The sequence below is a fragment of the Rhinolophus sinicus genome, chromosome 2, assembly GCF_057876585.1.
Source record: "Rhinolophus sinicus isolate RSI-liver-muscle chromosome 2, RSI-T2T, whole genome shotgun sequence".
In the NCBI taxonomy this organism is placed as follows: domain Eukaryota; kingdom Metazoa; phylum Chordata; class Mammalia; order Chiroptera; family Rhinolophidae; genus Rhinolophus; species Rhinolophus sinicus.
In genome coordinates this window covers 158,603,179-158,630,914 of record NC_142502.1, presented here as the reverse complement: position 1 = coordinate 158,630,914, position 27,736 = coordinate 158,603,179, and the positions used below count along the sequence as shown (strand labels likewise).

General features: G+C 46.9%; 1 protein-coding gene and 1 long non-coding RNA gene across 3 annotated transcripts in view; one reads left to right on the top strand and one right to left on the bottom strand.

Moving 5' to 3' along the window:
- Positions 1 to 9,922, bottom strand: part of LOC141571539 (uncharacterized) — a 71,388-nt gene extending 61,466 nt beyond the window's left edge. Inside the window, exons 1-2 of one of the 2 annotated variants that reach the window (XR_012496341.2) lie at positions 9,804 to 9,922; positions 6,953 to 7,179 (exon numbers count right to left, since the gene is read on the bottom strand). This is a non-coding gene — a long non-coding RNA (uncharacterized LOC141571539). Of the gene's footprint in view, positions 1 to 6,637; positions 7,180 to 9,803 lie in introns of both variants that reach the window. The other variant, XR_012496339.2, reaches the window with a different exon arrangement.
- Positions 9,923 to 17,540: 7,618 nt separating this feature from the next.
- TMEM247 (transmembrane protein 247) lies at positions 17,541 to 22,806 on the top strand. The gene is made up of 3 exons (XM_088794555.1): positions 17,541 to 18,371; positions 19,095 to 19,430; positions 22,530 to 22,806. Exons 1-3 carry the CDS (start codon positions 18,255 to 18,257, stop codon positions 22,767 to 22,769), a joined length of 693 nt encoding a protein of 230 aa, XP_088650681.1. The 5' UTR covers positions 17,541 to 18,254; the 3' UTR covers positions 22,770 to 22,806.
- The last annotated feature ends 4,930 nt before the right edge of the window (positions 22,807 to 27,736 follow it).

The window sequence follows — 27,736 nt, the reverse complement described above, 5'->3', positions numbered from 1 at the left end:
AACAAGCTCATGCCTCCTCTTCTTTAAAAATTCTCCTTCAACCTATCCCTCCCCATCTTTCACCGAACAGTACACCCTTCTTCCACAGCCAGACTTATAGGACATGTAGTCTATAGTTTCAGTCTCCACTTTCTCACCACCAATCCACTCCACAAACATGGACAATCTGGGTTCTACCCCTCCCATGCCACTGAAAATGCCTAGTCAGCATTTACATTCAGGTGGCTAATGAACAGCTCAAACTCAACGCATCCAAAATGAAACTTCTCATGTCTGAACGCAAACCTTCACTCACAATCCTTGCCATCCTTCCAATTGTTCGTGCTAAGAAATTCAAAATAATCCTTTTCTTCTTTCTGTCATACCACACAGCCCAATCCATCAGGGGTTCTAGAATTTGATACTTCTGACCCCCTCCAGTGCCACCATTCTGACTCAAGATACCATCATCTCTTGCCTGGATTACTATAACAGCCTGTGGGCTGCTACTCTCCCCACCCTACAGTCTATTATCAGTGCAGTACTAGAATACTCTTTTTAAAACATGCATTATACCATGTCATTCCTTGGCTCAAAACACTCCAGTGACTCCCCAGGGTCAGTCTTTCCAATGGTCTTCCAGGCCCTGGAAGCTTAGCCTCCCCCTCCTTCTTACCTCCTTGAGCTTATCTCCTACTATTTTTCCCCTCCAGCCACACTGGCTTCCTTGCTCGTCCTAGAACACGCCAGGCACATCCCACTTAAGGCCTTTTCAATGGCTATGTCTTTTGCCTGAAATGCTTTTCCTCCCAGATATTCACATGGTTAACTTCTTACCACTTTCAAGTATTTGCATACAGGTAAATTCCTGACCACCACATTCAAAATTTCAACGCCTGCCCAACATTCCTGATTTCCACCTTAACATGTCTGACTCTAAAGTTCTTCTAGCATACTATAAATATGCTTATTTGTAACGTCCACTCTTCATTAGCTATCTCCCCTCACTAGAATAGAATTATTTGCCGATACATCCTCAGTGCTAAGAACAGAGCCTGGCATGCAGTAGACACTCAACATGCTTGTTGAAAATGAATTCCATTAAATTACCAAAGTCACTGGTGACTTTTCACCAGCTCCAAGGGGAACTTTCCAGTCCTCACCATTTTGTATCTCCCAGCAATTCTGACACTGTTGACCACGGTGTCTCCCCTGAATCTCTCTCCTCCCTTCATTATCTTCTACATCTCTGGCCACCCCTCCCCTCCTGTTCGCATGTTTCTCCTCCTTTAAGGAGTGATGGTCCTTCCAGCCCTATCCCCAATCCTCCCCTCTCCCTAGTCTTCACATTCTCCCTAAACAAGGTCATCCATCAAGGTTTTGATTGCCACCTGAACATTGATCTAAAATTTACATCTTCAGATAGACCTTTTCTTTCCAAGTTTCAGACCTATATCATCATCTGGTCACCAGAAAATCTGAAATTCAATGTGTCCAACCCTGCTCTTCTTTCAGAGTTCCGTTTCTCGGTCAGTGAGCACCATTTGCACAAGTGTCCAACCCAGGAAGCTGGGCATCACCCTGGATCACTCCCACTCTCTCACCCTCCACATCCAGTCAATCACCAGTCGTCTTCTGTCCACCCCACTGCCATCTCCTAATCACCTCCTCCGTGAACTGCCATCACAGGCTTCTCACAGTCTCTCTTCTCCTAACCTCACCCTCCAGCTCCTCCTCCTCCTCGTCTCAGCATGATCACTCATTCGAGTTGCTTCCTTGCCTCTCAGCCATCTACAGGGGAAGGTCTGAATTCCCCTCAGGCAGGAGTGCCAGGCCTTTCACACGGGCCCTCCATGCCCGCCTAACCTCCCGCCACACCCCTCCTGTCCCCACTATGACAGCCCTGCACTCACGCTTGCCATCTCCCATGCCTGCTCATGCCTCTGTGCATGCTTTTCCCTGCCTATCTGTCTTTAGACATCTTGTTCCTCAAAGCTCAGGCACAACACCTTCCTAAAGCCTTCTCTGGTTCCCTCAGGCACCTAGAAGCATTCCGCTCATTCTCCAGTCACATTTTGTACATGCCTCCACCATGACAATTACCTTGTCATCTTGTAATTAGGATAAAGCCTCCCTATTGACCTACCATGGTGCTTGTGTGGGTCAAGTGATAATAGGGGAAAGAGCTTGGTAAGCTGTAAAACTTCAAACAGATGTTAGTCTCAGAGGGAGGTTGGAGCCAACAGTGAGAGATACAAGGAAACAAACAAGTACAATATAATACAATGACATTACTACTATCATGAAGCTATAGCTATGGAAATTGAGGCTCAGGGAACTTCAACAAGTTGCTAAAAGACTTGGCTCTAAGCATCCTGGTAACTGAAGAGTATCACTCAGGGAGAAAGAATCCACTTGTGTTTGTTAAACAAAAATGCTGTAACATAAGGAATCTGGTGCTTAAAGAATGCATCATGGAAAGAGCTGGAGAAGAGAGCCCAAGGCTGGGCTGTCAAAAATGCTGACCAAAACCCTGCAGCCTAACTGGCCCATGAGGGAAGCTGCCACCTCTGCCATAATCAGGATGGCAGAGAATGAAAGCCCAACACATGGAAACGTAGAAATGAAGAACACACCACAACTCCAGTTCCAGGACCAGGAAAGCATGGCCACCCCACCCACGTGCCATGACAGTTAGTGGCTCCATGGAGTTAGTGGCTGCACATAGAGTCACAGCTGCAGAAACATCCATACCCAGAATCACACTGGTCGCCAGCAACAGCCAGCACAGCAGAAAGATACACTCCCTTCACATCCACCTCCAAATATTGCCTTAGTGCCTCTAATGATGGAAACTAATTTAAATCTAGAATCTCAGCAGCAGGGGAATCGGCCATTGTTAGCTTTCCAGCCTCTCAGGTACAGGAAAACACATAGATGAAGTTTGAAATGGATGCCAAGTGCCAATCCACAGCATCCCCACCACAGCACAGAGGGAATTGCGTGAAGTGATACCCATCTTATTATGGACAAGCTCCTCCTCTCAGGGGAGACAGAGTGTTTGCTTGTTCGTTGTTTATTTGTTTTAGAACAAAGAACTGAAGGACGTTTTAGTTCCTGGAGGGGGTAGAGGGGGAAGAAAGATTTTCCTAATAGGAACTGCTGAAAGAAACTTCTCGTGTGGGACATTCCATGGAGGACATTACATGATGTTACAGTGCAGTGTCTTCAACAGAAGACAGAAGGGGGCATTCGTGCACTGGTTCTTAAAGTGACTTTTGCTAAAATGCAATGGCATGACATGGACATGGAATCAGGAACTCACTTGTCTTTGTGTCTGTCATTAGATAGTCTGACCCTTACGGCATCCACTTTCAAACTGTGCTCCACAGAGCCTGTGGGTTCACAGAGGACCATGAGGATTCTAGGTCCCTTCTACCAGGATAGCTAGAGTTTTATCGGGGCTACCTGCAGTCCACATAAAATTCCCTTTGAAAAAAGGGTTTCTGTGACGGGCCAGCCGTCACGAGTCGGTGGGTTCCCGAATGGGGGAGTGGGAATGAATAAAAGACACTCTCACATATGATGGCGATCGCGGACTTCAGTGATCCTGAAGACACTAAGTTTATTTTACTGCACCCATATAAGCAGTTTGAGCACGTGCAAGTATGTATTAACATAACAAATGTAAATTCTTTAGGTTTCACATAGAGGATACAAAATTCACCGAAACTCACAAGTAATTATCTTATCAATTGCCCTGATAGGCATCAGCCTTCTGTGTCTGGGAACTGGCCGCTCCCACCAAATTCCTCAGCAGCTTACAAGCTCAAGCTCCCCTCAGGTGCAGGAAGAGATAATTGCCTCAGGGGGAGGAAACAGGTAGCATAAACTGAGCCATTCTGCAAAGCTCAGAGTTTCCTGTAACCATGGCTCCCCACAGGTTTCATTGCTTTCAAAAATATTTGAAAATTAGTCTTTGACCAGCTCTCGTAAAAGTTATGTCGTATAAACTGGCTTTTGGTAGGAGCCAAACTCTGGACAATGTGAGATTTGCCACTGGCTCACAAGACCAGAATTCTGTTCAGCTGATCAAGACTCATTCAAAAGTGTTTGAGGGGCCCGAAGTGGTCAATTTTGAGGTGGCCTTTTCCAGATGACAAAGTCTATATGTTTTTCTCCATCACTGCCCACATTACCCAGGTCCAGCCTGGGACCGTGACACAAGCTAAATTGCAGACCATCAGGGTACAAAAGGAGTTGGAAGGTCCTCCAGCTGGGACTCTTATTTTACAGGTGAGAAAACCGAGGTCTGGAGGGAGGAAGGGACTGGTTAGCCACAGAGCTGGGCCTCCCTCCCCCCACCCAACTCCTCCTTGTGGGTACTTAACACCTACCTTCTCCTGCTAGTTCTATATTTAATCAGTATCTTGCCTGCATCGGCAACTCCCTTAGAATGAAAATGCACACTTCACAATGCTAGCAAGGTTCTCCTGCAGGAGCTGAGCATTTACCAGAAATTAGTGATTCCAAGGAAACTCCAGCAAATCAATGTCTCCATCAATCATGTGAGCAGATGTCTGAAAGGCCCTGAATGCCTCCTGCTGCCTTTTGCTTTTCCCAGAAAATGATCTACCATCTTCGTTGTTTCTCTCCCCTTTCTGAGACAGAACCTCTGGTGGGTAAGCTTTCTACCTCGCCAGCAAAACCAGCTGACGCCTGGCTTTGCAGGGAGAGGAACAACAGCCCCCGGTGAGGTGAAGCCCAGCCATAGCCAGGGATCCTTCTGCCTAGGCCAAGTTCAGATCTCAGCACAGAGCCAGGCCAGCGGACCCAGGTTCTTAAACTGGTAGGTAGCTAGAGGCTAAGTCAAGACTCAGGGCCAGCGTGGAGAGCACGTTCTGAAAAGGAGACTAGAGTGCTGAGGAGAGCCTGTTGGAGAAACCCTATCAACTGTCCTCACCTATTACTGTTTATATTTGTCCAAAGGAACCCAGTAATCTCAGGTGGAATCGCCTTAGAGCTGGTTTCTCCCCATCGCAGGCTTTGCCTGTATAGCCTTGCCTGTTTCTTCCACAATATCACCATCCTCCTAGGCTCTGAGGCCTACCGTTCAGTCAAGTCCTGTTGATTCTTCCTGCATAATGGCTGTTATACCTGTCCCCCAGGTGCCATCTTAGTCTTCACAATATCCTCTCTGACCCGAAACTTACAGTAGTCTCCTAAATGTGCCCCCTCCGCTTGGTCTCTCCAACCCGCTGCCAGACACAAACAGCCACACTAATCTTCCTCCCACTACCTTGTATATGATCCTTGCTCATAAACGTGCCATGTTCCCCAAACTAATGAGCCAGGACTTCAAGGCAGTCCATAATAGACCTCATACCAAGTTTCCAGATTCATCTCCCCGTTAAGGGCACACTTGCATGTGTACACACACACACACACACACACACACACACACACACACCACAGCTTTTGACTAAGCCAGAATGATGTGCCCACTGTTCCTAGGAAATGTTTCATGGATTCCTGTCATTGTACCATTGTTCCCACCTTTTCCTCACCTGGCACACCCTCCCCCAAAATGTGCACTTGTCTAAATCCCTCTCATTCTTTCAACCTTCCCTCGTTCCTGCACCTTCCAGGCCCACAGAGAGACCTGCCCATCTTGAATACATACTCCATTTGTCATCCGCACCATCTATATGAACATGGCCTCCAGACAACTGGCAAGGGAGACAGGGCAGACGTTATTATCCTCATTTTGCAGGAGCAGAAACTGTGCCCAAAGAGCTGAAAGCTCTGTCTCCAAGTTTCACAAGAATGGATAGTTTCGGCAGAAGTGGTCCTGGTCTCCCACCCAGCCCTCTCGCACCACCGAGAGGCAGAGGAGCCAGAGGAAGGGCTGGGGGGTAAGAAGGAACTGGCCCTGGGGGTGTGGGGGGAGGAAAACGTCACTCACTCACGCTCCAAAGACCCTGAGAAAAGGCAGTCAGTAATGGTCAGTGCCCCTGTCAGCCAGAAAAAATAGGGCAAGCTCTGGCTTGAGGAAGCCTCCGGCACAGCGGCCACCGGTACCACATGATCAGCCAGACCTGGGGCAGAGGAGTGGGCAGCTGCATATAAACAACCCCGTTGCTGTGTGGTAGAAATACGAGGGGGCAGTGCTTCTGGTTTCCTGGGAGGCAGGACTAAGGCAATTGCCCTCGTTACATATTTCTATGTTATCTCATGAACTTGCGGGGAGGTCAACACCGTTTGTCAGACTGTAGGAAAACACAGTAGCCAGGCCTTCAAAACAGGGCGCCTTTGTCCACAGCTGACACCCTGGCCTGGAGCCCAGCTCAACTTCAGGGGAGGATTTAGGTCAGAAGGAAAATAGGGGTGGGGGGAGCTGCTGCCTTACAACCTGTTTTAGCACAATATTAGGGAGATGTTTCCCCTCTTCCCACTGTCACACCTATGCCCCCTGGGGCAGGGGATAGCTGCCTTGCCTTAGCAGTTACAGCTTGCTTTGAAGAGAAAATACGGGTAGGCCTCATCAGCCCTGCAAGAGTTATTTGGCAACTTCCCATCGTGCTGGAAATTCCCCAGGCCATTTTGTTAATCCATCACTTCTTTTCAGTCAGCTCAAGCCAGAAAAGTCTTTACTTACCTCTTCAGAGTGTGCAGACCGGCACAAAGAGGGGTGTGACCTTAGAGAAGCTTCCAGTTAACTGGGGAGGTGGCCACAGAGCTGGGAGTGATTTCCAAAGAAAATGCACTTCAAGAGGCAAAAAGGATGTTGTCCTGAGTCATCTAGCATCTGAGGACTGTGTCTGCTCTGTGTTAAGTTCATTTTCCACGTGTTTCAGGAAACACTACTCAAACATTTATGAGGAGCAGCCTCTCCACCGCCTGCTGTCACACTGTTCCTTTAAACACCCTTTCGGAAAGGCTGCTTTTCACAGGGATCAACCAGAAAACCTACCTCGAAGTCCAGTTCTCACCACCCATGCGCCTTTATAGGGTTGGCCGATAGGATTCAGGTTTCCTCATCTTTTATGAAAAGGGGTCACCTGCACAGGCCGGGCTACAGCGCGAAGCTTTCCTGCTGGCCTCTCCCGCCATCTTGTGGACAAAGGCGGTACTGCTGCCAGGGAGAGGATTCTCCAGCGAGGCTTCTAGGGCAAAGTTGAAAATCTACCAGGGAAGGATCTGAAAAAAAAAAATTACTCTTCTCAATAAAGCGAAGCAAGATAAAACAAGGTATTTCTGTAATCAATTTAATTTTCTACATCAAAAGTACATTTAATGATATACTTATTTGCTGTTGTTTTTAGTCATTTGCAGAGCGTCTTGCCTCACCTATCACTTAACAAGCATGTAGAGTACATACTATGTGCTAGATACCATGCTAAGTGCTGGGGTAGAGATGAATCAGGCAGCCCTGTCCTAAATAAAAAGCCTAAAGTCTTTTTCTATGAACCTAAAACTTCTCTAAAAAAAAAAAAAAAAAATTAGGAAAAAAAAAAAGGCCTGAAGTCCAGAGGTCCAGAAACACGCATTTCAATGTGATTAGTGCCTGGAGGGGTGTACCATGTGCCCCAAAAGAGGAAGTCTGCTTGGGGCAGAAAGGGGGAATGGTCCAAAGGGAACAGAGAAGGTGACATTTGACTGATGGTGAGCAGCAGAAAGGGAGGGCAGAGAAGGTTCGATTAAGTCTTGTCAAATCGAAAATTCTCACCACTTCCTTCACTCTCCACAGTGGTCAGCAATGCTGTTAGTAGAACAAGAACACTGGTCACTGCGGGCCTGGAAGGCATCTAGAGAAGGGGGAGAGGTGAAGGGTTGTGGGATCTTTTTTGACGATGACGTGGGGGGTGGCTATACAGCTATTGCCTCAGTCTGTAGGTGTGGGACAGTAAGTGCTGTGGCCAAAAGAAAATAAAACACTACACTTTGGAGTAAAAGAAACCTGGGTTTGGATTTCAGCGTTGCTACTTAACAGCTATAGGACATGGGCAAAGTGACTTCACGTCTCTGAGCTGCAAGGTGATGATAACAATTGCTCCTGGAGAATTAAATGAAGCAAAGTGTGCAAAGCCCAGCCCGAGACCTCACAAACACGGGCCCCCGTAAGTGACTGGCTGTGGTTTCATCAGGGCGAGATGCCAAAGTCCTACTGTGGTTCTTCTGAAGACCTGTGTATGCATTCACTTGTTCCCAGAGGCACCCCCCACCTCTCAGGCATCTTCCAAGCAGGGTTGTCACAGACTGTATGGGACATACTTATGCTAAAGCATTACTTGTTGTTTCACTGGACTCCGATTTAGCTGGTCCTCCTGTATTCTTAGCTGCTAAATCTGGAAGCCCTAATTCCAATCTCATGATGGGGGTGTGGCCCGAGGTAGCCCAGGGAGATGATGGAAGTAGTTTGCGGCTGCCGTGGAAGCTGCAGGGAACTCAGGCAGCTTCTGCAGGTCAAAGCTACATTTTGATTCACCCTCTCATAATGATCTCAATGCCACGAAGGCAGGTTCCCTGTGAATTCGTAGGAAACTAGTTCTAAGGAAGGGAAGCACAGAGCACACAGAGGAAAATGAGTCTAGATCAAATAAATTTGGGAAATCATAGTAAACAAAAGTACGCAGTTCCTTTGCTGCTAGGCTTCTCAGACCTATAATCTGCTGATGTGGGTTGAGGATTCTAGCAGGCAAGTATGGTATATAGTGCTTCCCAAACTGATCTGGTCATGGAAACTTGACCTTCATACGCATCCCTTAGGATTGGCTTTCTGGGAAGTGACACCTGAAAGCAAGACCACATCCCAAACTCCTATAAACTGCAAGCAGGACAAAGGTGCTAACAGTCCCTGTCAGAATACGCCGTTCTTGATCCAGTGGTGAAAATACTCTCTTAGCCAGCAAAGACAGCATAGCCATGGCCCACATGTGGGTTTTTTAAGATTGTCCCACGATAAAGTGCTGGATTTTAAGCTGATAGGGTGTTCATCTTGTGGAACAATGAGGGGTTCTGAGATGCCTTCCCCAGACTCCTAGCCATCTCTCCCATTATTCTGCTCTGCACCTCAAATTCCATCATTTCAGTGTAGAGGACTTGATACCACTCCGAATGCAAATACGCCTTGATGAGCCCCCAGCAGCCACCAGATGTGGTGTGTTCAGTAGATGGCATCCCTCTCAGGTAGCAGCCCCAGGGGCAGCTTTGTTTTCCTGGCAGGGTAACTTGCTCTGAGGCCCAAAGCAAGTGCACAAGCTGAGGGAAGGAGCAGGCCCAGCTGTCTGAGGGGAACAGGGCTCTGCCAAGGCTGGCAGGGAAGAAACTCAAGGTCAGCTCTTTCAGAATTTATCAAGCTCAGGTCTTACATGGAATCTTGTGAAAAGCTAAACACAAGCCTGAAGTGACAGCCCCTACATACAGCTAGAGGCATTTAATCTTAACTTTCCTGTAGGTTCAGCACCCCCTCTGGAGACTTCCATCTACCCTGAAGCCTCTAGTTACCTGTGGGATTACATAGCACTTACAAGCATAGGTCAGACTCAAGGCCAGGCCTGCTCTAACGTGACCCCTAATTCTGGTAACTGAGCCCACCTGCTACCCCAGTTCTAAGACCTGAGTGCTTGCTCTTGTCCCCTCACCTTATTTTCTAAGCCCCAAATTTGATTGCCTGCCAGACACTCCTCTCCTTCTGTCTTAGTTTCTGCCTGTCACTCCACTTCAGGCCCCACAGATCTGTAGCCCTACAACTCTTCAAGGATCAGGGGTCCTACCCCAAACCCCAAGACAAACCCAGTTGTTTGCTATCACAGCTCTCCTACCTGCTGGAGGGAACCTGCAGGGGTCACACTCTACCTGCCTGCTGGGAGGGTTGCTGACTGCTTCCAGCTAGATGTCCCAAATGCCGAATGCCCCTCTTGTGGCCCCTTCTATTTTCATTCTCATTCATGTGATTCTGTCTGGGCTCTGTTCCCAGGTATTTATGTTGGTGACGTATTCCTCTCCACTTTAATCTTCTCCCTGGAACACAGACCTCCACAAAGCCAGTTCTGCAGATTTGGGTTGTCACCAGGCATTCTCTGGGGATGCAAGTCCTCCCAAGGGTCTTGTGGGTTCAGCTTTTCTGGGGTGACCATCTGATAATTCTGCAAATGGCCTGGAGCAGGAATCTAGAAAAACTCCTGGGCTGAAAGCCTCCCAGTAAGGAGAAGCTGGACCACCAGGGGGCAGCATTGGCCAACACTAGCTTCACAGAGTTGTGGTCACTTTGTGGTTAGGGGGAGGGGTATGAAGTAGCACAAAGAAGAGGAGAGTCAAGTCCTTTATGGGAATAAGTTTATTTTATGTAAACTTACATGAAATGAAAAAAACATATGTCAGGTAAGACATTTAAGGAGGTGTGGGGACAGAGCCAGGAGTGCAGTTTCCAGGCTCTCGGCCTCACGTAGAAAGTTGCTGGCTCAGGTAGTAAATGGCCATCAACTGTGATTGCATGGCCACCAGCTGTGGCTACTTGGCCGTCAGCTGTAACCAGTGAGCCACTGGTCACTAATATAAGTGCTGTGGCTACGCTAGCAGAAAATGGGGGCTAGCAAGAAGATGGTGGCCGAGCTAGCAAGTGGCAGAGTGAGGGTTGCGGATCGTGTGGCTCCTGTTTCCTGTGTCTCCACCCCAGCTGCCAGCGAGAACATAGTGGGAGCAGGAGCAGAGACCCCACCTGATACCCTGCACGACAGGAGGCTTTTTTGCGGTCAACTTCAACAGTGTCAATCCCATTACCTCTTCCAGCTGAACCCCACCAGAGACCCACTGCTGGAAAGCACATGTACAAGGCCAGGTGGGGCAGCTCTAATAGCAAATGCACCACTGGACTCCAAGCCCACCTGTTGTAAGGTGGAAACAATTATAATAGGCCTGTATGAAAGAGGGCAGCCTTAACTGCCCCAGCTTTTTACTACATGCAGAAGCTCTACCTCTGGAGGGTTTCAGTGATTTACCACGGGCTTGGCTTAGCTATGGCAAAGCTTGGGCCAGAACCCCAGACCCCTTATCCCTGGTGCAGAACGTTTTTCACTGTACTCCCCTGGGCTGCGTCTCTTATCCCAAATGAATTAATCAGCAGTTGTTACTGAGCGTCACTGTGGCTCATACTGGAGGGTATCCATGGCCCCTTCCAGCTCTAAATAATGAAAGCCCAGAATTTCAGGCTTAAGCGGGCTCTTCATTGGAACATTCCTCCCATTAGGAGCTCCAGCCTGGTTAGAGCACAAGGGCACCTGTATTCAGGCTTCTCTGGGGTCACCACAGGTGGACTTTGCTTTAACAAGCCCAGTAGATGAATGGTCATAGATGTGCATAAATTATAGATTGGGGGAAAAACACCTTTGTGAAATTAAACCCAAAATTCCTTTAAATAACAAAGTTCCCACACTCATCATCCTACTTCCCAAAATAAAGTTAAACTTAAAAGACTGATTTACACCCGGCTTTGGGGCAACTCATCTATTGCTAATTCACCCACATTAGGATCAAGGGATCAAACAAGGAAAGTGCCTAGGATTGGAGGCCTCTGGTTCCGCTTGGGGTGTGTAAAGACGAACAGAAGGTGTAGCTCCTTGATCCTCTGGTCGGCTTGCCTGTCACACTCAGAGCGAGAAGGGAGCCACAGCCCGGCCAGGGCCATGGGCTAAACCAGCCCTTTTCTGTCACCTACTGGGAGCAAGACAACGTGCTCTGTGCTCGCCCAGCCGCTAATCTAGGAGGAGAGATGAAACAAACACCGGATACTTTTCAGACAAAGCAGTCAGACACACAAAGCACCCACTTTCACAGGTGGTTGTAACTGGGATGGGCTCTGAAGGCTGGAGAGAATTATCATAGGTGGAGATAAAGAGAGAGCATTTTGTGGGCTGAGGAAACCGCCAGCAAAAAATCAAGAAGACAAGCAGGTATCGGGTGTAGATTATATAGTCAACAAAGGTAAGAGCTGTATGTGGTGATCTTTGGTCTTCCCTCAGGACCTACCGAGCACAGGGTTACGAACCTGGAAGGGGCTTCTGAAATATTGTTTTGGGTGAACTTCTCAAAGGGCAGGACCTCCCCCCAGGGCAATGAGGCAGATGTGTTCAAAAGGAACTAAATTCCTGCTATGCACACGCTGTGCCAGTTATCAGTTTATTGCCTCTCAGCTACAGATCCACCCTTCATTGCCCTGCTGATACTCAAACTGAACCTTATAAACATTTCTCTTGCCAGTCCACGATGTTAAGCTTTGTCAGTAGAGGGCGCCAGAGAAACATCGCAGGAAGAAAAGGCTCCTCTTTCCGGTTCTGGTGCACGTTCCTTTTTTCTTACTCCCTCAGCGCGGCAGTGCTTGGCCAGCACACCTAGTGGCACTCAACTCCCAAGAGTCCCATGGGCACCTTAGGGGCAGCTTCTCAAGTTTCTCAGCTGAGGTTCTCTCGTGACTTCCTAGCATATTTAACACCACCCTTTAGGCAGCTTCCTGATCAGTTTTGTTGGCATGTCCTTGAGTAGTTTCCTGCTTGACCTTGACCTGCTTGACGTCGACCTCAGTGAACTTTTACACCATCCAGTGGCTCCAGCCACACCCTCTCCAATGAGATCTGAATCTCAGCCTCAGAGGAACACCTCTCCCAAATGTATTCCTGTATTGTTTGGAGTTCTCTTTACCTCTAAGTAGACAATCCCTATTAGTAGTTAATAATTCTTTACAGTCTACCTTCCCTGTTGGAGTTACTGTCTATGTAGTTTCTGTGTCCTAATTGGACCCCGACTGATACAACACTCATACACATGCCTTCACACCCATCCCTGCAAACATCCTGGAGGGGCCCTCCTCGAGCAGCTCCCTGCTTCCTCCTCAGTTGGATTTCCCCAGCAAATCCTCTGAGCATCTTGAGTCACCTCCTCCTCTTGAATACCCCCTGTATGGCCAGAGTTCATTCAAGAAAACAGAATCCACTCTCAGTATTCCAGCAGGAAGGGATTTACTACAGGGGCTTTGGTGCTTCAGTCTCGGCTTCCCCTATTCCTGTCACTGTGGCCTGGGTGCCGTTGCCTCTCTGAAACTCAGTTCTCATTCCTATAGGGATCATAATAGTACTTAACTCATACTTACATAGTTCTCAACTCTTACAGAGTTCCTCTGAAAAATGACGTAAGATAATCCATGAAAATTCCTGCTGCCTGGTACATAGTTAGGGCCCAATAAATGTAAGCTATTATTAGTGTTACTATTATAATCCTCTAAATGCTCCTGTACATCTGAGCTAAAGTGTCCCAAAACCACAACAGTGTGTATCTGAAGCAGCCAGGAAGGAAAGAGGACATTGCAGCAGTAAGACATCCGTCTGTGATTAAAGACTACCCTAGACAGGTAGGAGGCAAAGGGGTGGGAGATGATGTGTAGGCTGGCTATGACCCAGTGGCTCCAAGGTGCCTGCCTGTCCTCAGGTGGAACAAGTTATACATCTTAAACTTCCTGCATACTCTAGGCATATACAAATATGATACATGTTCTTATTTTAATACATATGGGAGCACTGTTTTTGCTTTTCTACTGAATTATATATATTGGAAAGCATTCCATATTTGCACGGATGCATCTATCTTGTCTTTTTTTCTTTAATCTTATTATTTTAAAAATCTTCATAGTATTCTTAATATGGATACAGCACTAATCATTTAACCAGATCGCTTCTGGCAGAAATTTAATTTTTCTCCAGTCTTTTGCTATTATTATAAACAGTGTTGTAATAAACATCTGCATACTATTTTCTTTCTTTCTTTTCCTTTTTTTTTTTTTTTTTTTTGGTAGAAAAATTATCTTACCTCTTAGAGCCCCAAAGACCATTCTCATATTCTCATGATCTAGTATAAAAATACCGCTTGTTGAAGGGGGTGGAAAACCTGCCTTCCAGTCCGGGTTCAACCACTAATGTCCTTTGCATTCAGATACCAATCACTTCATCTCTCTGTGTGACTGGGGTCCCTTGCTTGTCAGGAAGCAATAATTGTACCTGCTTTCACTTGCCTCACAAGGGCATTCTGAGAATCAAATGAGATCATGTACACACAAACTTCTGAGTGCTGTACTCATACACAAGTCTCTCCTCTGGTTATTTGCCAAACCTACAATTGACATGTTGTTCTATGAATGTGCCCACAGTCTGCAACATGGTGCCTTCTAAGGGAAACTTGACCCTCTACACACAGCTCCTGTTTACATACAACCCCAGGCCCCATATGTCCCTGCCCTCCCCGTCCTTCCACTTCATCCCTGACTGGACTAGGCTGGGCATCTTCCCAATCTGCAGGCTGTCCAGTGGCTAGAATGAAATGTTCTGCCCAAATAGAGACAAACCAGGTCATTCTAATTCTTGCCCTTGGAAAAGTCTACTAGGAAATCATGAGTGACTAAGATAATTTGAGGCCGGCGCGGTGGCTCAGGCAGTTAGAGCTCATGCTCGTAACTCCGAAGGCTGCCGGTTTGATTCCCACATGGGCCAGTGGGCTCTCAACCACCAGGTTGCAGGTTCAATTCCTTGAGTCCCACAAGGGATGGTAGGCTCCGCCCCTTGCAACTAAGATTGAACACGGCACCTTGAGCTGAGCTGCCGCTGAGCTCCTGGATGGCTCAGTTGGTTGGAGTGCGTCCTCTCAACCACAAGGTTGCTGGTTCAACTCCGCAAGGGATGGTGGGCTGTGCCCCCTGCAACTAGCAACGGCAACTGGACCTGGAGCTGAGCTGTGCCCTCCACAACTAAGATTGAAAGGACAACAACTTGACTTGGAAAAAAGTCCTGGAAGTACACACTGTTCCCCAATAAAGTCCTGTTCCCCTTCCCCAATAAAATATTAAAAAAAAAAAAAAAAAAAAGATAGTTTGGACAGACACAACACAAAAGGCATGGGGAGAGAGGCCATGCAGTCAGGGCCATGAAGGGCCATTAGAAGCTGGTCACAAGTACACTGAAATGCGGAGGAACCTTGCATACACTGCAGCTATGAGGTAGGAAAAATATCAGGAAGGATGTTGGTGAAAAGTGAAAGGATACGGAACAGCAGAAACACCAGAAGCAGAGAAGCTATAACAATGACAAAGCATGTGAAGGTGTGCCCGCCCTGGCTGCTGAATCCAGCACAGTCCCCAAGGGACTCAGTCAGCCAAGTCCCTGTCCTGTCTCTATTGTTCTCTCCTGTGGCTTTACTATAATATCCCTTTCTTTCTCTGGCCTCAATGGAGAAAGGGGACACTCTTTTCATGCTTCCAGAAGTGCCAAACCAACCCAAATCTTAGGAGACCTATCTCCCCAGCTTCCTGCAGAGTCCCCTAAAGAATAGGTGTGTGAGGATCTTACCTTGAGAGAGAGGAAATGAGAGTCCTAGACTCCGTTTTGTGTGAGAGTATACTACTTTGCTTAATGAATTAATGCGGTTTCTTGGAGGTCAGCCTTCTAGGGAAAGGGCAGGGTGGCAAAGGGCAGAGAGCAGGAATAGAGAGCAAATGGATAATAATTTTCAGGTGAGACTTTGCTCATGCTGAGCCTTCCATCTTGCCCAAATCCCACCTACCCGTCATGTCACCTCATCCACCAAACGTCCCCCCGCTGTTCTAACCATATCAGCACTGACCTTCTTGACTATAATGATAGATTACCTTTTGGGCCCCAACTCTTCATCCTGCCCCAACTCCACACCCACTAAAGGGGCAGAGTACATTTCACCATCCTTTGATTTCTCGTGTGGCCATTAAACATCTTATATTACGAGCCAAAGCCAATAGTATAAGATGGAGGTGATGGTGTGCCAGTTCCAAGACCTCTTATGCTACTTCCATTGCCACGAAAAGAGCATGCCCAGGCCAGCCCACAGTTCCCAAGAAGAGAATGAGGGACATGTGGAACAAAGTTGCCTTGGCCAAGACCCCTAGTTGAGCCCAGCCAAGATTAGCCAACTCTTAGATGTCCAGGCTAAATAAATGTTTATTGTTGTATGCCACTGAGATTTTATGCTCGTTTGGTGTAACAGCTGACACAACTACCCATAACACTTACTGTACATTTCAGTACTTGGTGATTTGAATAGCCGTTCATTATTTGGTCATATATAATTGTTTCTTTGGGTAGGTTAACGTAACAGATTTAGCGCATAAAAATACAGGCTCTCCAGTGACCTTTGAATTTCAGATAAACACTGATTAATTTTTTAGTATAAGTGTGTCTCATGTGATTTTTAGAACACATTTATACTACAAATTATCTAAAAATCAAATTTAACTGGGCATCTTATGTTTATCTGGCCACCCTACTTCTAGTGCTTGAGGCAGAACGGACATCGTACCAATAGCTATGAGATAGTTCCCATGGTCCCCATCATAATAGTGGGATAGGAAAGCCATGGTCCAGTTAAAGATTTGCAAGAAGGTATATCCTGAGTACTTTCTTCTCTCCAGTGACAAACCCACCCCTTATGATAATGACGATGATGGTTATCATTTACTTAGCCCCTGGATAGGCAGGTAGTGGGCAAATATACTATCTTATTTTCACACCAGTCCTACAAAGTAGGGAGTAGCTAAACCCTCATCCCTATTCACTAATGAGTACACAGCTAGAGAGAGTAGCAAAGCTAGAATGCTAATGCAGCCTTTTCTCTTTCTGTAATGCAACCCTTCCTCCAACTACCAAAAATGTCATTTTTACAAAACTGAAGGCAGCAAAGTATATTCCCCAGCCCCCCAGTCCCTTTGCTGGTTCCCCTCAATTCACTCTATGAATAACAGGGGTTGTATTAATTTCTTAGGGCTGCAGTTACAACATACTAAAGACTGGGTGGCTTAAACAACTGAAATTTATTTTCTCACAGTTCTGGAGGTTAGATGTCCACAATCAAGGTGTCGGCAGGGCTGCTTCCTTCTGAAGGCTGTGAGGGAGACTTTGTTCCAGGCCTGTAATGGTTAGTGGGTCAACTTGACTGTGCCATGGGAGGCCCAGCTATCTGGTTAGACATTATTTCTTAGTGTGTCTGTGAGGGTTTTTCTGGAAGAGATTAGCATTTGAATTGGTGGGCTGAGGAAGGCTGATTTCCCTACCCAGGGTAGGAGCATCGTCTAATCCTTTGAGGGCCTTCCTAGGACAAAAGGTGGAGGAAGGTTGAATTGGTGCTCTCTGCCTGACTGCTTGAACTGAGATAGCCGCCGTCTTCTGGTCTTGGGCTGGAACTTACATCAGCAGCTCTTCTGCTTACTGTGTTTCCCCGAAAATAAGACCTAACCAGAAAATAAGCCCTAGCATGATTTTTCACAGTACTCGTAATATAAAACAAGCCCTAATGCGTCGTTTGGAGCAAAAATTAACATAAGACCCGGTCTTATTTTCGGGGAAATACGGTAGGGCTTATTTTATATTACGAGCATCCTGAAAAATCATGCTAGGGATTATTTTCTGGTTAGGTCTCATTTTCGGGGCAAGCCGGTATGAGGCCTTCAGAATCAGACTGGAATTTTCCAGAATCTCCCATTTGCAGATAGCAGAATATGCCACTTCTCAGCCTCCATAATAAATCGTGCGTGTGTGTGTGTGTGTGTGTGTGTGTGTGTGTGTGTGTGTAGATAGATAGATATATCCTACTGGTTCTGTTTCTCTGGAAAACCCTGACTCATACAAGGCCTCTCCTTGGTTTATAGATGCCATTTTCCCCCTTATCTTCCTTCTATGCATGTCTGTGTCTAAATTTCCTCTTCTTATAGGGACATCAGTTATATTGGATTAGGAACTACCCTAATGACTTCATTTTAACTTAATCACCCCTGTAAAGACCCTATCTCTAAATAAGGTTACATTCTGAGGTACTGGGGGTAGGACTTCGATATATGAATGGGGGAGACACACAATTCAGCCAATAACAGGGTGTGTGGAGCTAATTGTGACTCATCCAAATACAGTCGGCATTTAAAAGTGGACCCCAAGGGAGTAGATTTCAAATGATGGAATTCTGGACTTCAAGTCGTGGAATTCTAGTTTTCAAAGCAGTCACTAGGGGTGGCAAAGGCCCAGCCTGCAGTTCTTAATAGTGGCACCTCAAAGGTGTCACATCCTCTGCCAAAGGGTCCCTAGCAACTGGTAGAATGTGGGTTATTATGAGGACAGGGGATTGTGATGATGGCCGGGCTGTGGAATCTGAGGAGGCCAAATGTCAGTGCCTCTAAAGATGTCCTCTGACCCCAGTTGGCAGCGTTGTGGCTCTGGATGGCAACAGAGGAAAGGGAGATGATGGAAGCTCGGGGGGCGGGAGAAAGCTGCCCAAACTTCCCCAAGATGGTGCCTGATGACCCCATGTCTGAAGGGAAGCCGAGGGCTGCTTTGGTAAGGAGAATGCCTGCTCGCACTGCCCAAGTCTGTTCCCTCAGAGGGAGGGAGAGTCCTGTGGGGACAGGTGACAGTAGGTGAGTGCTAGGAGGTTCCAGAGAGCTGCTAAGAAGAGCAGGTGACGTGGACCCCCCTCCTCACCACTGGCACCCGGCTATAACCATGGAGCCCGTCATAAGATTGTGAAGTCACTTGAAGCTAGCTTTGGTCTTTCCCATCTACTTCCCCTTTGGGGGCCATTTCCTCTCTCTGAATAGGACCCAGCTCCCTTCAGAGTCCTTTTGTTGATTCCTATATATTTAGGTTCTCTGCACACAGACCCTGGTTTCTTCCTCCCACTGTAGCCCCGAGAGGACTGGGTATCTAACTCTTCTCAAAGTTAGGTACAGTTGGGGGAAGGGAAGTGACCTCCATGGTGATTTAAAAATCACCAGAAAAATAGCCTCTATCTCATCTCCTCAGTGACTCCTCTTGCAACTTTAGGGTACCATTCCTTTGTGTCAGTTTGTCCTCTTCTTTTTCCTAACTCTGAGGTCCTGATAACTCCATGTTAGTGTGTTTCTAATAAGAACTCAGTCTAGATCTTTACAACTCACAACATTCTTTGAAACACCTGAATTCATTGTGGCTTGGAGCAATGGGAGTGCCGTGGGGTGGGAGTAGGGGTGGGGGACAGTCCCATACTGACCCCTCACCATCCCTTGACTTCCCCCTTCCCAGCCCCAGGAGGCAGAGTCCCCTCAGCCAGACTCCTCCTATGACTACCTGGAGGAGATGGAAACTTGTGACGACAGAGGCTGCCCAGGGCCACCTATGTCACTGTCCCCCAAAGGCGGCCCCACCACCAAGGGCCAGGCGGGTGATGGACCAGAACTTGCAGTGCCGTCCTGGGCCCCGGGGACGCAAGGGACTGACTGTAAGGCCGAGCTAGAGCTGGAGAAGGTGCGCATGGAGTTTGAGCTCACAAGGCTCAGGTACCTGCATGAGGAGAATGAGCGCCAACGGCAGCACGAGGAGATGATGGAGCAGCTGCAGCAGCAGGCGAAGCCCCGCCTGGTAGGTGGCAGGGAGGGGGTGGGGGGGACTGACCAAGAGGCCTGCAGGTCCAGCCCCAAGGGCCAGGGGCTGATTCTGGGGATCAGGGACACCTCTGTCCCTGACATGTCCGGGAGCCCACCCTACCTGCTTCACCACTGCCTCCTGCCCTGGATCCAGAGCTGGGCTGCTCACTGCTTTAGAGCTTCTATGCTAAGCTGAGATTCGCCTCTTTAAGGAGAGTTGGCCCAAGGAGGTGTTCCGGAACCACTTTTTCCACCCACCTGTCCATGGCTTTCCTTCTCAGGGAAAAGTCTTCAACGTTTCCTCTGTGACTGGATTTCCACCACTCTCCATTCCTCTCTGCATCTCTTTTAAGAGATGTAATGCCTAATACTAGAACTCCCACCACAGTCTGGCCGGTGGATTTTGATAAAAACACCACCTCCTCTGATCAGGGCTGCTTTTGCTGTTGGATCACTCTGCCTCATTGTCAACTAAAACTTAGACCTCTTTTGGCAAGAAATGGACCATTCTCACCTAATCTGTACTAAATAGGGATAAGAATGCCTACTTAGGATTAAATGGGATGTTACATGCTTAGTACTATGCTTAGCCATCATAAGCACTAAATAATGAAAGATGCTATTGTTTAAAGCAATGTCATCTGGGCTTTAAAATCAGTATTGGTTTGAAACCCTGGCTCTACCACGTATAAATGGTGTGACGTTGGACAAGTTACTAAATATCCTGGAGCCTCGGTTTGCTCATCCATAAGGTAATACCTACCTCATCGGGTCATCGTGAGTGTTAAATGAGAGAATGCACATAAGGCACTTTGCAATGAGCCTGGCACATTAGGTAAGCACTCAATAAACATTAGCTATTATCATTTTTATGTACTCATGCAATTCACTTCTTAACCCAAATGCAACAACTTATGTTCATCATTTTTTAATTTGATTGGAATGTAATGTATTAGCTATGCTTCCCAGCTCTGAGTCATCCTCAATTCTGAGAAACTCGCCTCTGTCTTTATCCAAGTCATTGTCATAACTGTTGAGGAGGATATGACTTAAGTAAATACCACTAAAAGATCTCCCTACAGGTTAGCTGTGTTCCATTAATCACCACCCTTGTGTTACATTTTATCCAGCTCACATTTCTCTTTGTTCAAAAAACTATCCTGAAACATACTGTCAAGGAAATATGGTTTCCCTGAATTAAGATATTACACTACCGGTAGCATTTCTCCAATTGAATGGTCGATTGTTTTTAAGAAAATGGGATTGGTTTTACATGATCTGTTCTCAATGAACACATGCTGGCTTCTTAACAATTATCTTTTTTTTTGGTTACAATATACTCAATTATACACTAAATGATTTTGCTGAGCCAAGTCAAGCTTACTGAACTGCGATTTCCAGAATCCATCCTTTTCCCCCTCTTTTTAAAAATCTAGAAAATATTTGCCTGTCTCTAAGATTCTTCCTCATTTCTTAATATTTTTGACACCTGAAAAAAATAAGTTCCAGTTCCAAACTTGTGGTTTTATTCTCAGTATTCTGGGATAAAATTTGTTACAAGTTGGAGCCTGAAACTATTGAAAGCACATATGGTGTGGTACTATGCCTTTGGTCGATGTGTCCTCCTAACCATATTTGTTTTCCATTTTCCGTTTGAAAATCTTTTTCCTTGCTGGATGAATTGGAACCCCTTGGTATATAGTCCTATCTGCTCTTCGTCTTCTTCTCAAAAGCTAGACCATTGAAAGTGTTTTGAAAAAAAACAAAAGGTTTCACAGATGCATGTTTTGTTATCTAAATCATAAATATCATCTATCAGCATTTCAGACTGAAAACACATGCAGACCACACAAGGTGGCAGGAAGTGAACAGATCCAGAGCCATGTGGGGTCTGCAGAAAGCCGTTAGATCTGTCCTCCCTCTGAAACACCAGGTTTCCTCCTCTGGGCTTCCACCTCCCTTGCTGTTCATTCTACAGGTAGCATCACTGGAGTTGTTTTCTGACCCCTCAGTTTTATTTAGTTGCCCTCACATTTTATGTACTTGTTTCAATAATGGTGTGCCCAAAACCCCTGTCTCTGGTAATAGTTTACAAAAGTGTTCTACTCTTTGTGGATTTACTGAAAGGTAGAGAGTTGACTTGATTTTTAAGCTTCTTGCCCACTCTCTCTTTTTCTGGGTAAATGGGTGGGTAGGTAAATTTCATTGTATTGAAAAAGACATCTGTGAGTAAGTTTCTAGCTGGTTTAGGGAATCACAGTCCCTGTCATCTGCCTTCTTACAAAAAAAAAATGTGGCCTGATTTTAAAAGGTATTTTAAAGAATAAACCATGGGTAGTATCTTCACTGCAGATCAAAATACTGTATTAGCTTTTGCTTGACTTATATGTTGATGCTTTCTGCGATTAAAATGGACTCTGTCAAATTTCAATTACATAGATTCTGGAAAGGAACAACACAGAGGCAGTGTCAGCCAGACAACTCAAGCTGTTTTCCCCTATGCCCAAGTCTCTGAGAGTTCAAGGAGGCCCACCACCCATTTCTCACCACTTGTCTGCAGGAGAGACCAAACCCTGGGCTGAAGGACCATGTACTAACTCCATGTGACATGGGCCAGGACCAAGAGAATCAGAAACAGTCATTTGTATCCAAAGGGCACCCTCTCATTGTGCCACTGTCCAGAAAACAAGCTTGAGTATCAGGGAAAACCATCCAGGGAACACTCCAGGACTTAGCATCCCAATCTGGGATCTCAGAGTCAGAGAGAGACTGCACACCCGTGTGCCTCAGAGGCTGGATGGAACGGCCAGAGAGAAAGGTGTTGGCCTGAGCCAGGAGGGACAAGAGCAGGCTCAGGCAGTAAAAGCTCATGAGCGCCCTCTATATGCCAGTGAGCTGACTAGGAATTTCTCATTTCTTGTCTCACTCACCCACCTCATAATCTTGTGAGGTGGGCGCTACTCCCCTTCCCTTGGGTGAGGAAGAAGCCCTGCCAGCGGTTACATTCAGGAAGGGACACGAGCAGGGTTGAAGCCCAGCTCTGCCTGGCGCTTGCCCCCGTTTTGCCAGCTCCACCCTCTTCTTTCCCCCACAGTTCTCGGGAGGCCTCCAGGACCTCCTGCTCCCCCAGAACCAGTTTGCCATGTTCCTGTACTGCTTCATCTTTATACACATAATCTATGTCACCAAGGAGATGACGATCTTTCTCTTCTCCAAGCACTACCTGTTCTGCATCGTGGCCATTTTGCTCTGTTTGATTAAAACTTTATGGTCATACTTCCAAGTGCCTTCACTCTGTCCATCACTGGGAACCTCCACGCTAAAGTGTTATTAAGACCTGACCCAACTTAGCCCGTGCCTCCCTGCCGCCTCCCTCCATGGCACCTCCTGCCTCCAGTCATCAGAACTTGTTGTTAGGAAAGGATCTGCTGCCAGCCATTCACACCTTAGTGTGAAGTAACATGTTCCAGCCTTGTACCGAGCCTGAGTTCCCACTGTCGATGAACATGGTTTATCTGCTAAGAGAAGGATTTCAGAAGTTAACAGGGAGGGATCTGTAGGGAAAAGGGGTTTAGAAAGCCTTTCCAGAATTACAGAAATCACACCATGACCAGACCAGACTGGCTTGGGATCCATCACATCTACTCACTTTCATAGATTCTGAGGTGTGGGAAGCTGTGGTAGCCTTGGGGGTAGGCCCTCCAAAGATGTCCATGTCCCAATCACCAGGGCTTGTGAATATGTCAGCTTATGTGGCAAAGGAGACTTTGAGGTGTGATTAAATTAAGGACCTTGAAATGGGAAGATGATGCTGAATTATTCAGGTGAGCCCAACGTAATCACAGGGTCCTTCTAAGAGAGAGACAGAACCCTGAGGATCAGATTAGGAGACGTGACCATGGAAAACGGGTCGGAGTGATGTGGGTACATGAGCCAAGGAATGCAGGCAGTCTCCAGAAGCTAGAAAAGGCAAGACAATGGGTTCTCTCCTGGATCCTCCAGAAAGAATGCAGCCCTGCCAACCCATTTTACATCCTCCAGAAATGTAAAAATAATCTGGAGTTGCTTTAAGCCACTAGGTTTGTAGTCATGTGTCATAGCAGCAACACTAATACAAAAAACTAATATAGGAGCCAAGACTCCTCAAGCTCTTTCCAGCTCTGCAAACGTGTCAAGATAGCATCACCAGACCACTGGCAAAGGTCCACTTAGCACTAGGCCTGAGCAGGACTGTACACAGTCTATCCTGCAGGCTTGGAGCCTACCCTTGGGCCACATACAGTTAGAAAAGAAAAAAAAAGACACTGAAGCTCCAGGGAGCCCAGGACAGGCCTATCAGAATCTGACGGCAAAGGGTATCCATACCACTGAGCAGTGCATGCCGGGTAAGGCGGGGTGGCAAAATTGAGGTGTCCTCCTAGGGGCATTGGGAAGGAAGAATTGAACGCCCGATTGGGCCCCCAGCAAGTCAGCAATGCTGCTGTAGTGGAAAAGTAGGACGAGGAAAAAAAAAACAGGCCACACAGCCCAACCCTCAAATCAGAGAGAGAGAGAGCAAATAAACAGTTGTCCCCAACGGAGGTGTACAAGCCCCAACCCCCAAATAAACTGTCAACCATACCTTAACGAACAGTCTTTGAACACTAGAGGGCTCACAGGAAGCACAAAATGAAACCGCCTGGTGTGTACATAACAAGGAAAAGGGGTTCAACACCCTCATTGCCAGCTCCATGACCCCTTCTCTACCACACATACCCGCTAGCTGACAGTCAGCTGCCCTGACCCCACCCATCTCGCCCAGGAATGATGGCTGGCAGCCTGGCTGAGGCATAGGAGACTTGAGGGGATAATGCGGGAAACTGAAGGATGCCGGACACAGCTGTGCAACCAATCAGGTCTTTATAAACCCCTCCTCTGCCCTAAGAGGGACAAAAAAGTAAGTTTCTGTCTTGTTGGGTTCTTCAAGTGAAAACACATGAAAAAAGGAAGACTGCCCCAGGATTCAATGTCTGTACACATTAGCCTGCCATCTAAGTCTACGGTGACTTCTTGTTTTCTACCCCATTCAATGCATCCACGCCGATTTATAGCTCCATGTGACAGGGCTTTATTGGGAAGTAAGAAAGCCATCACTTCTCATTAAACTTTCAATGATAGGATTTTTTGCTATAGGTCTCTTCTCACAACCATCTTATTTGATCTGGGTTTCTGGGATGGAATTGAGGCAAAAGGAGGCAGCGATCAGGATATCAAAAAAGTTAAGACCTGGGGTGGCCGATTAGCTCAGTTGATTAGAGTGTGGTGCTAATACCACCAAGGTTGCTAGTTCGATCCCCACATGGGCCACTATGAGCTGTGCCCTCCTTATAAGTAAATAAATAAATAAATACTTCCTATCCCAAGGTCATGAAAAAACAAATAAATAATAATTCTTTTTTTTTTAAGTTGAGGTCCAGATGTTTACCTTATCACAGACAGAATTGGGAATTTGCAAAACATTAACAAGTGCTAGAAGGTCATTTAGTTCGTCACCTGTTGCCAGATAAAACTGGGCTTGAACACATCCATTTTCCTTACCAATCAATCTTCAGAGAAAGACTTAGTGAACTCCCTTGAGCAGGTAACACCTCATCTCACTCCCTTAGCAATGGGCATGAAATCTCCCCTGTACACCTCCTACTGTGACTGAAGACTGAAGCCAGGAGTGTAATACCTGCCTTCTCCGGAAACAAAAACAATTCAGGGTCACTCCCCAAACTCGGTACAGGTCTCCCCCAATTCAAGTGCAAAGCAGAAAATCAGAACAGAAATAGACAAAGGTGGAAAGAGAGGCAAAGGATAGGAAAAAGGCACAGCTGAGGGGTTACCACGCAGGCAACATGTCAACATACACTTCTTGAGCACCTCCAGTGTGCCAGGCACTTCCTTCAGTGCTTTGTGGAGGCTGTCTTCACCAAAAGCCCGGCAGGTAGAAATGCGTTTTATCCCCCTTCCACAGACGAGGATACTGAGGCTCAGAGAGGTTAAGTGACATACTCAAGACCATCTTCGATCTCAAGTCTGACTCCCAAGCACATGATCTTTCTACACTACCATGCTCCCAAGATCCTGCCCTGGAGGACACAACGGCCTTGCTGGGGAGATGAGGCCAAGATACATAAAAATGTGAAGATTTTGGTGATGAAGGAAATCAAAGAAGAAGAAGAAGGCGCCTGGAGCCCAGGGTGATAGAAAGTCTTCTTAAAAGAGCATCCCATGAGAGCAGGTAAGCCTGAGACAGGAAGGAGAGAAAACTCATATGAACTGAGATCAAGGTGGAGTATGTAAGATGTATTCAGGAGAGAGAATGCTCATCCTGGCTCCAGTGAATGGTACAAAGGGCAACGGGTCTAGAAAATTAATCTGGGGCCAAATTTTATAGTCCTGAATGTTGGTCTGAGAAATATCAACTTAATCCCTTGGGAATAGGGAATCCCTGAAGATTCTAGAGTGAGATAGTGACACACACACACACACACACACACACACACACACACAAAGGGGGTAAAAGTCTCCTTTTCCCCTTCTCTCAGGCGACCATGTTTTTTCCTTGACCTTCTCTTCCCATTTCCATCTCAGGAACATTCTTTCTCTAAGGTCCTGTGTGTGAGAATTGCATTCAGCTATAAAAGAAACCCAGCCACAAGTGGCTTAACCAAATAGAGGTCTATATTTCTCACATACTAATAAGTCCCAAGTAAGACAGTCCGTGACTGGTGAAATCGCTCTCTGAAGTCATAGGGGACCCAGGCTTCTTTTTGCTCCACCATCCTTAGCACACAGCTTTTATCCTCCTCATGCCACGGCTTTCAGCCTCATGATCAAGATGGTTGCTGCCGCATCATGTATCAGGTCCACAACTCCAAGTCAGAAGAGAGAAAAATGAAAATGGGCCTCCCTTTAAAAGCTTTCTAGAAAGACTTACCTAGAGACTTCTGCCTACCTCTCATTGGCCAGTCTGGTCATGGGGCTGCTCCTAGCAACAGGCATTTGAGGTGGTAAGTTTTTTGCCGGGACACTGTGGAAGAATTGAACAAAATTAGGATTCTGATAGGGGGAGGGCAGGATGGATAGTGAATAAGTGATTATGTCTACCATTGCTTTTTTAAGGTCCAGCTCCCACTTCCTTCCCCAACCCTGACCCAGTCATGGTAGAGGTTGAGACAATTGGATGGTGCAAGCTGCAGCCAAGCTGGGCCTGGCCCACTTCTGCCTTAAGGTCTCATTCACATACCAAAGCAGAAAGGTCATGATTTTCTCTGGAAGTAGGACTGGAACAGCTCTTTCTTCATCCTCCTGCCCTCTGCCTGAGGCCTCATGACCTTACACAACTAGGGCAGACGCCTTGCCTGGGGTATCTCTGTGTTGGGTGCCCTCAGTAAAGCTGCAAGAAGAGGCAAGTTTGCCCCTAGAGTCCCCACCCCTACTGAGTCCCAGATCCCGCAAAACAGAGCCCAGCGCCCCTGACACCTCTCCTGTGAGCCCACTCACGTCAAGCTGCTATAGAATGAGTGCATAACAGATCCTACAACATTACACTCAGCTTTCACCCAAACAAACAGTACTAGCAACGCTTTGGGCAGGCTTAGGAAGAGAAAGATGGAAATATCTTTCCTGCTCCCCACGTGGAATCACATAGGTTGCAACCCCAAGCTAAAGGACAAGACGAGAGGCCTGGACACTGCTGAAATCTGCGAGAGAGAAGAGGGAGCAGCCTCGGTTCCCAGCAGGCTTGGTTCCCTGCCGTGCCTGATTCTCATCCCAGGTTAACAGATGACCAACTGCAAGCAAGGCGGTTAAACTTTCTAGGCTTCATTTGGGTGACATAAGTTATCTAGACTCTAACTCAGTTTAAAAAAAAAATTTAAAGGATCAAAGCCTAGCATCTGATTTAATTGATCTACAATGGTGTGGGGGGTGGGGGGTTGTCATGGGCAACCAACATGACAAAACCTAAATCCTTGCTGCTCAACATGTGATCTGAAAAGACCAGCTGCATCCACATTTCCTGGGGCACCTTAGAAAGTCTAAGAAGCTCACTGCTCTAGGTGAGGTGACTCAGTTCAACCTATGCTTTGTTGTGAAGACACAGCTCTTGGCCTGGAGAGTCTGGGAAAGGGGGTGCAGGAAGTGCTGTGGGAGCCTCTATCAGCTTCGGGTGCAGCCCAGGGTGCTGGTCCATCCGTCCTCTGTCCCCTGTGCTCTTTTGCAGTCCTTGCTTCTCACCTTCTGAGAAAACAAATAATAGCTCCCAGGACTCTG

Bases quoted from the DNA above. Each gene is read 5' to 3' on its own strand.
- TMEM247 (XM_088794555.1), top strand. From the start codon at position 18,255: ATGGCAACAGAGGAAAGGGAGATGATGGAAGCTCGGGGGGCGGGAGAA. The intron at 18,372-19,094 runs GTAAGGAGAATG...CCCCCTTCCCAG, and splicing joins GGAAGCCGAGGGCTGCTTTG to CCCCAGGAGGCAGAGTCCCC. The intron at 19,431-22,529 runs GTAGGTGGCAGG...TTTCCCCCACAG, and splicing joins AGCAGGCGAAGCCCCGCCTG to TTCTCGGGAGGCCTCCAGGA.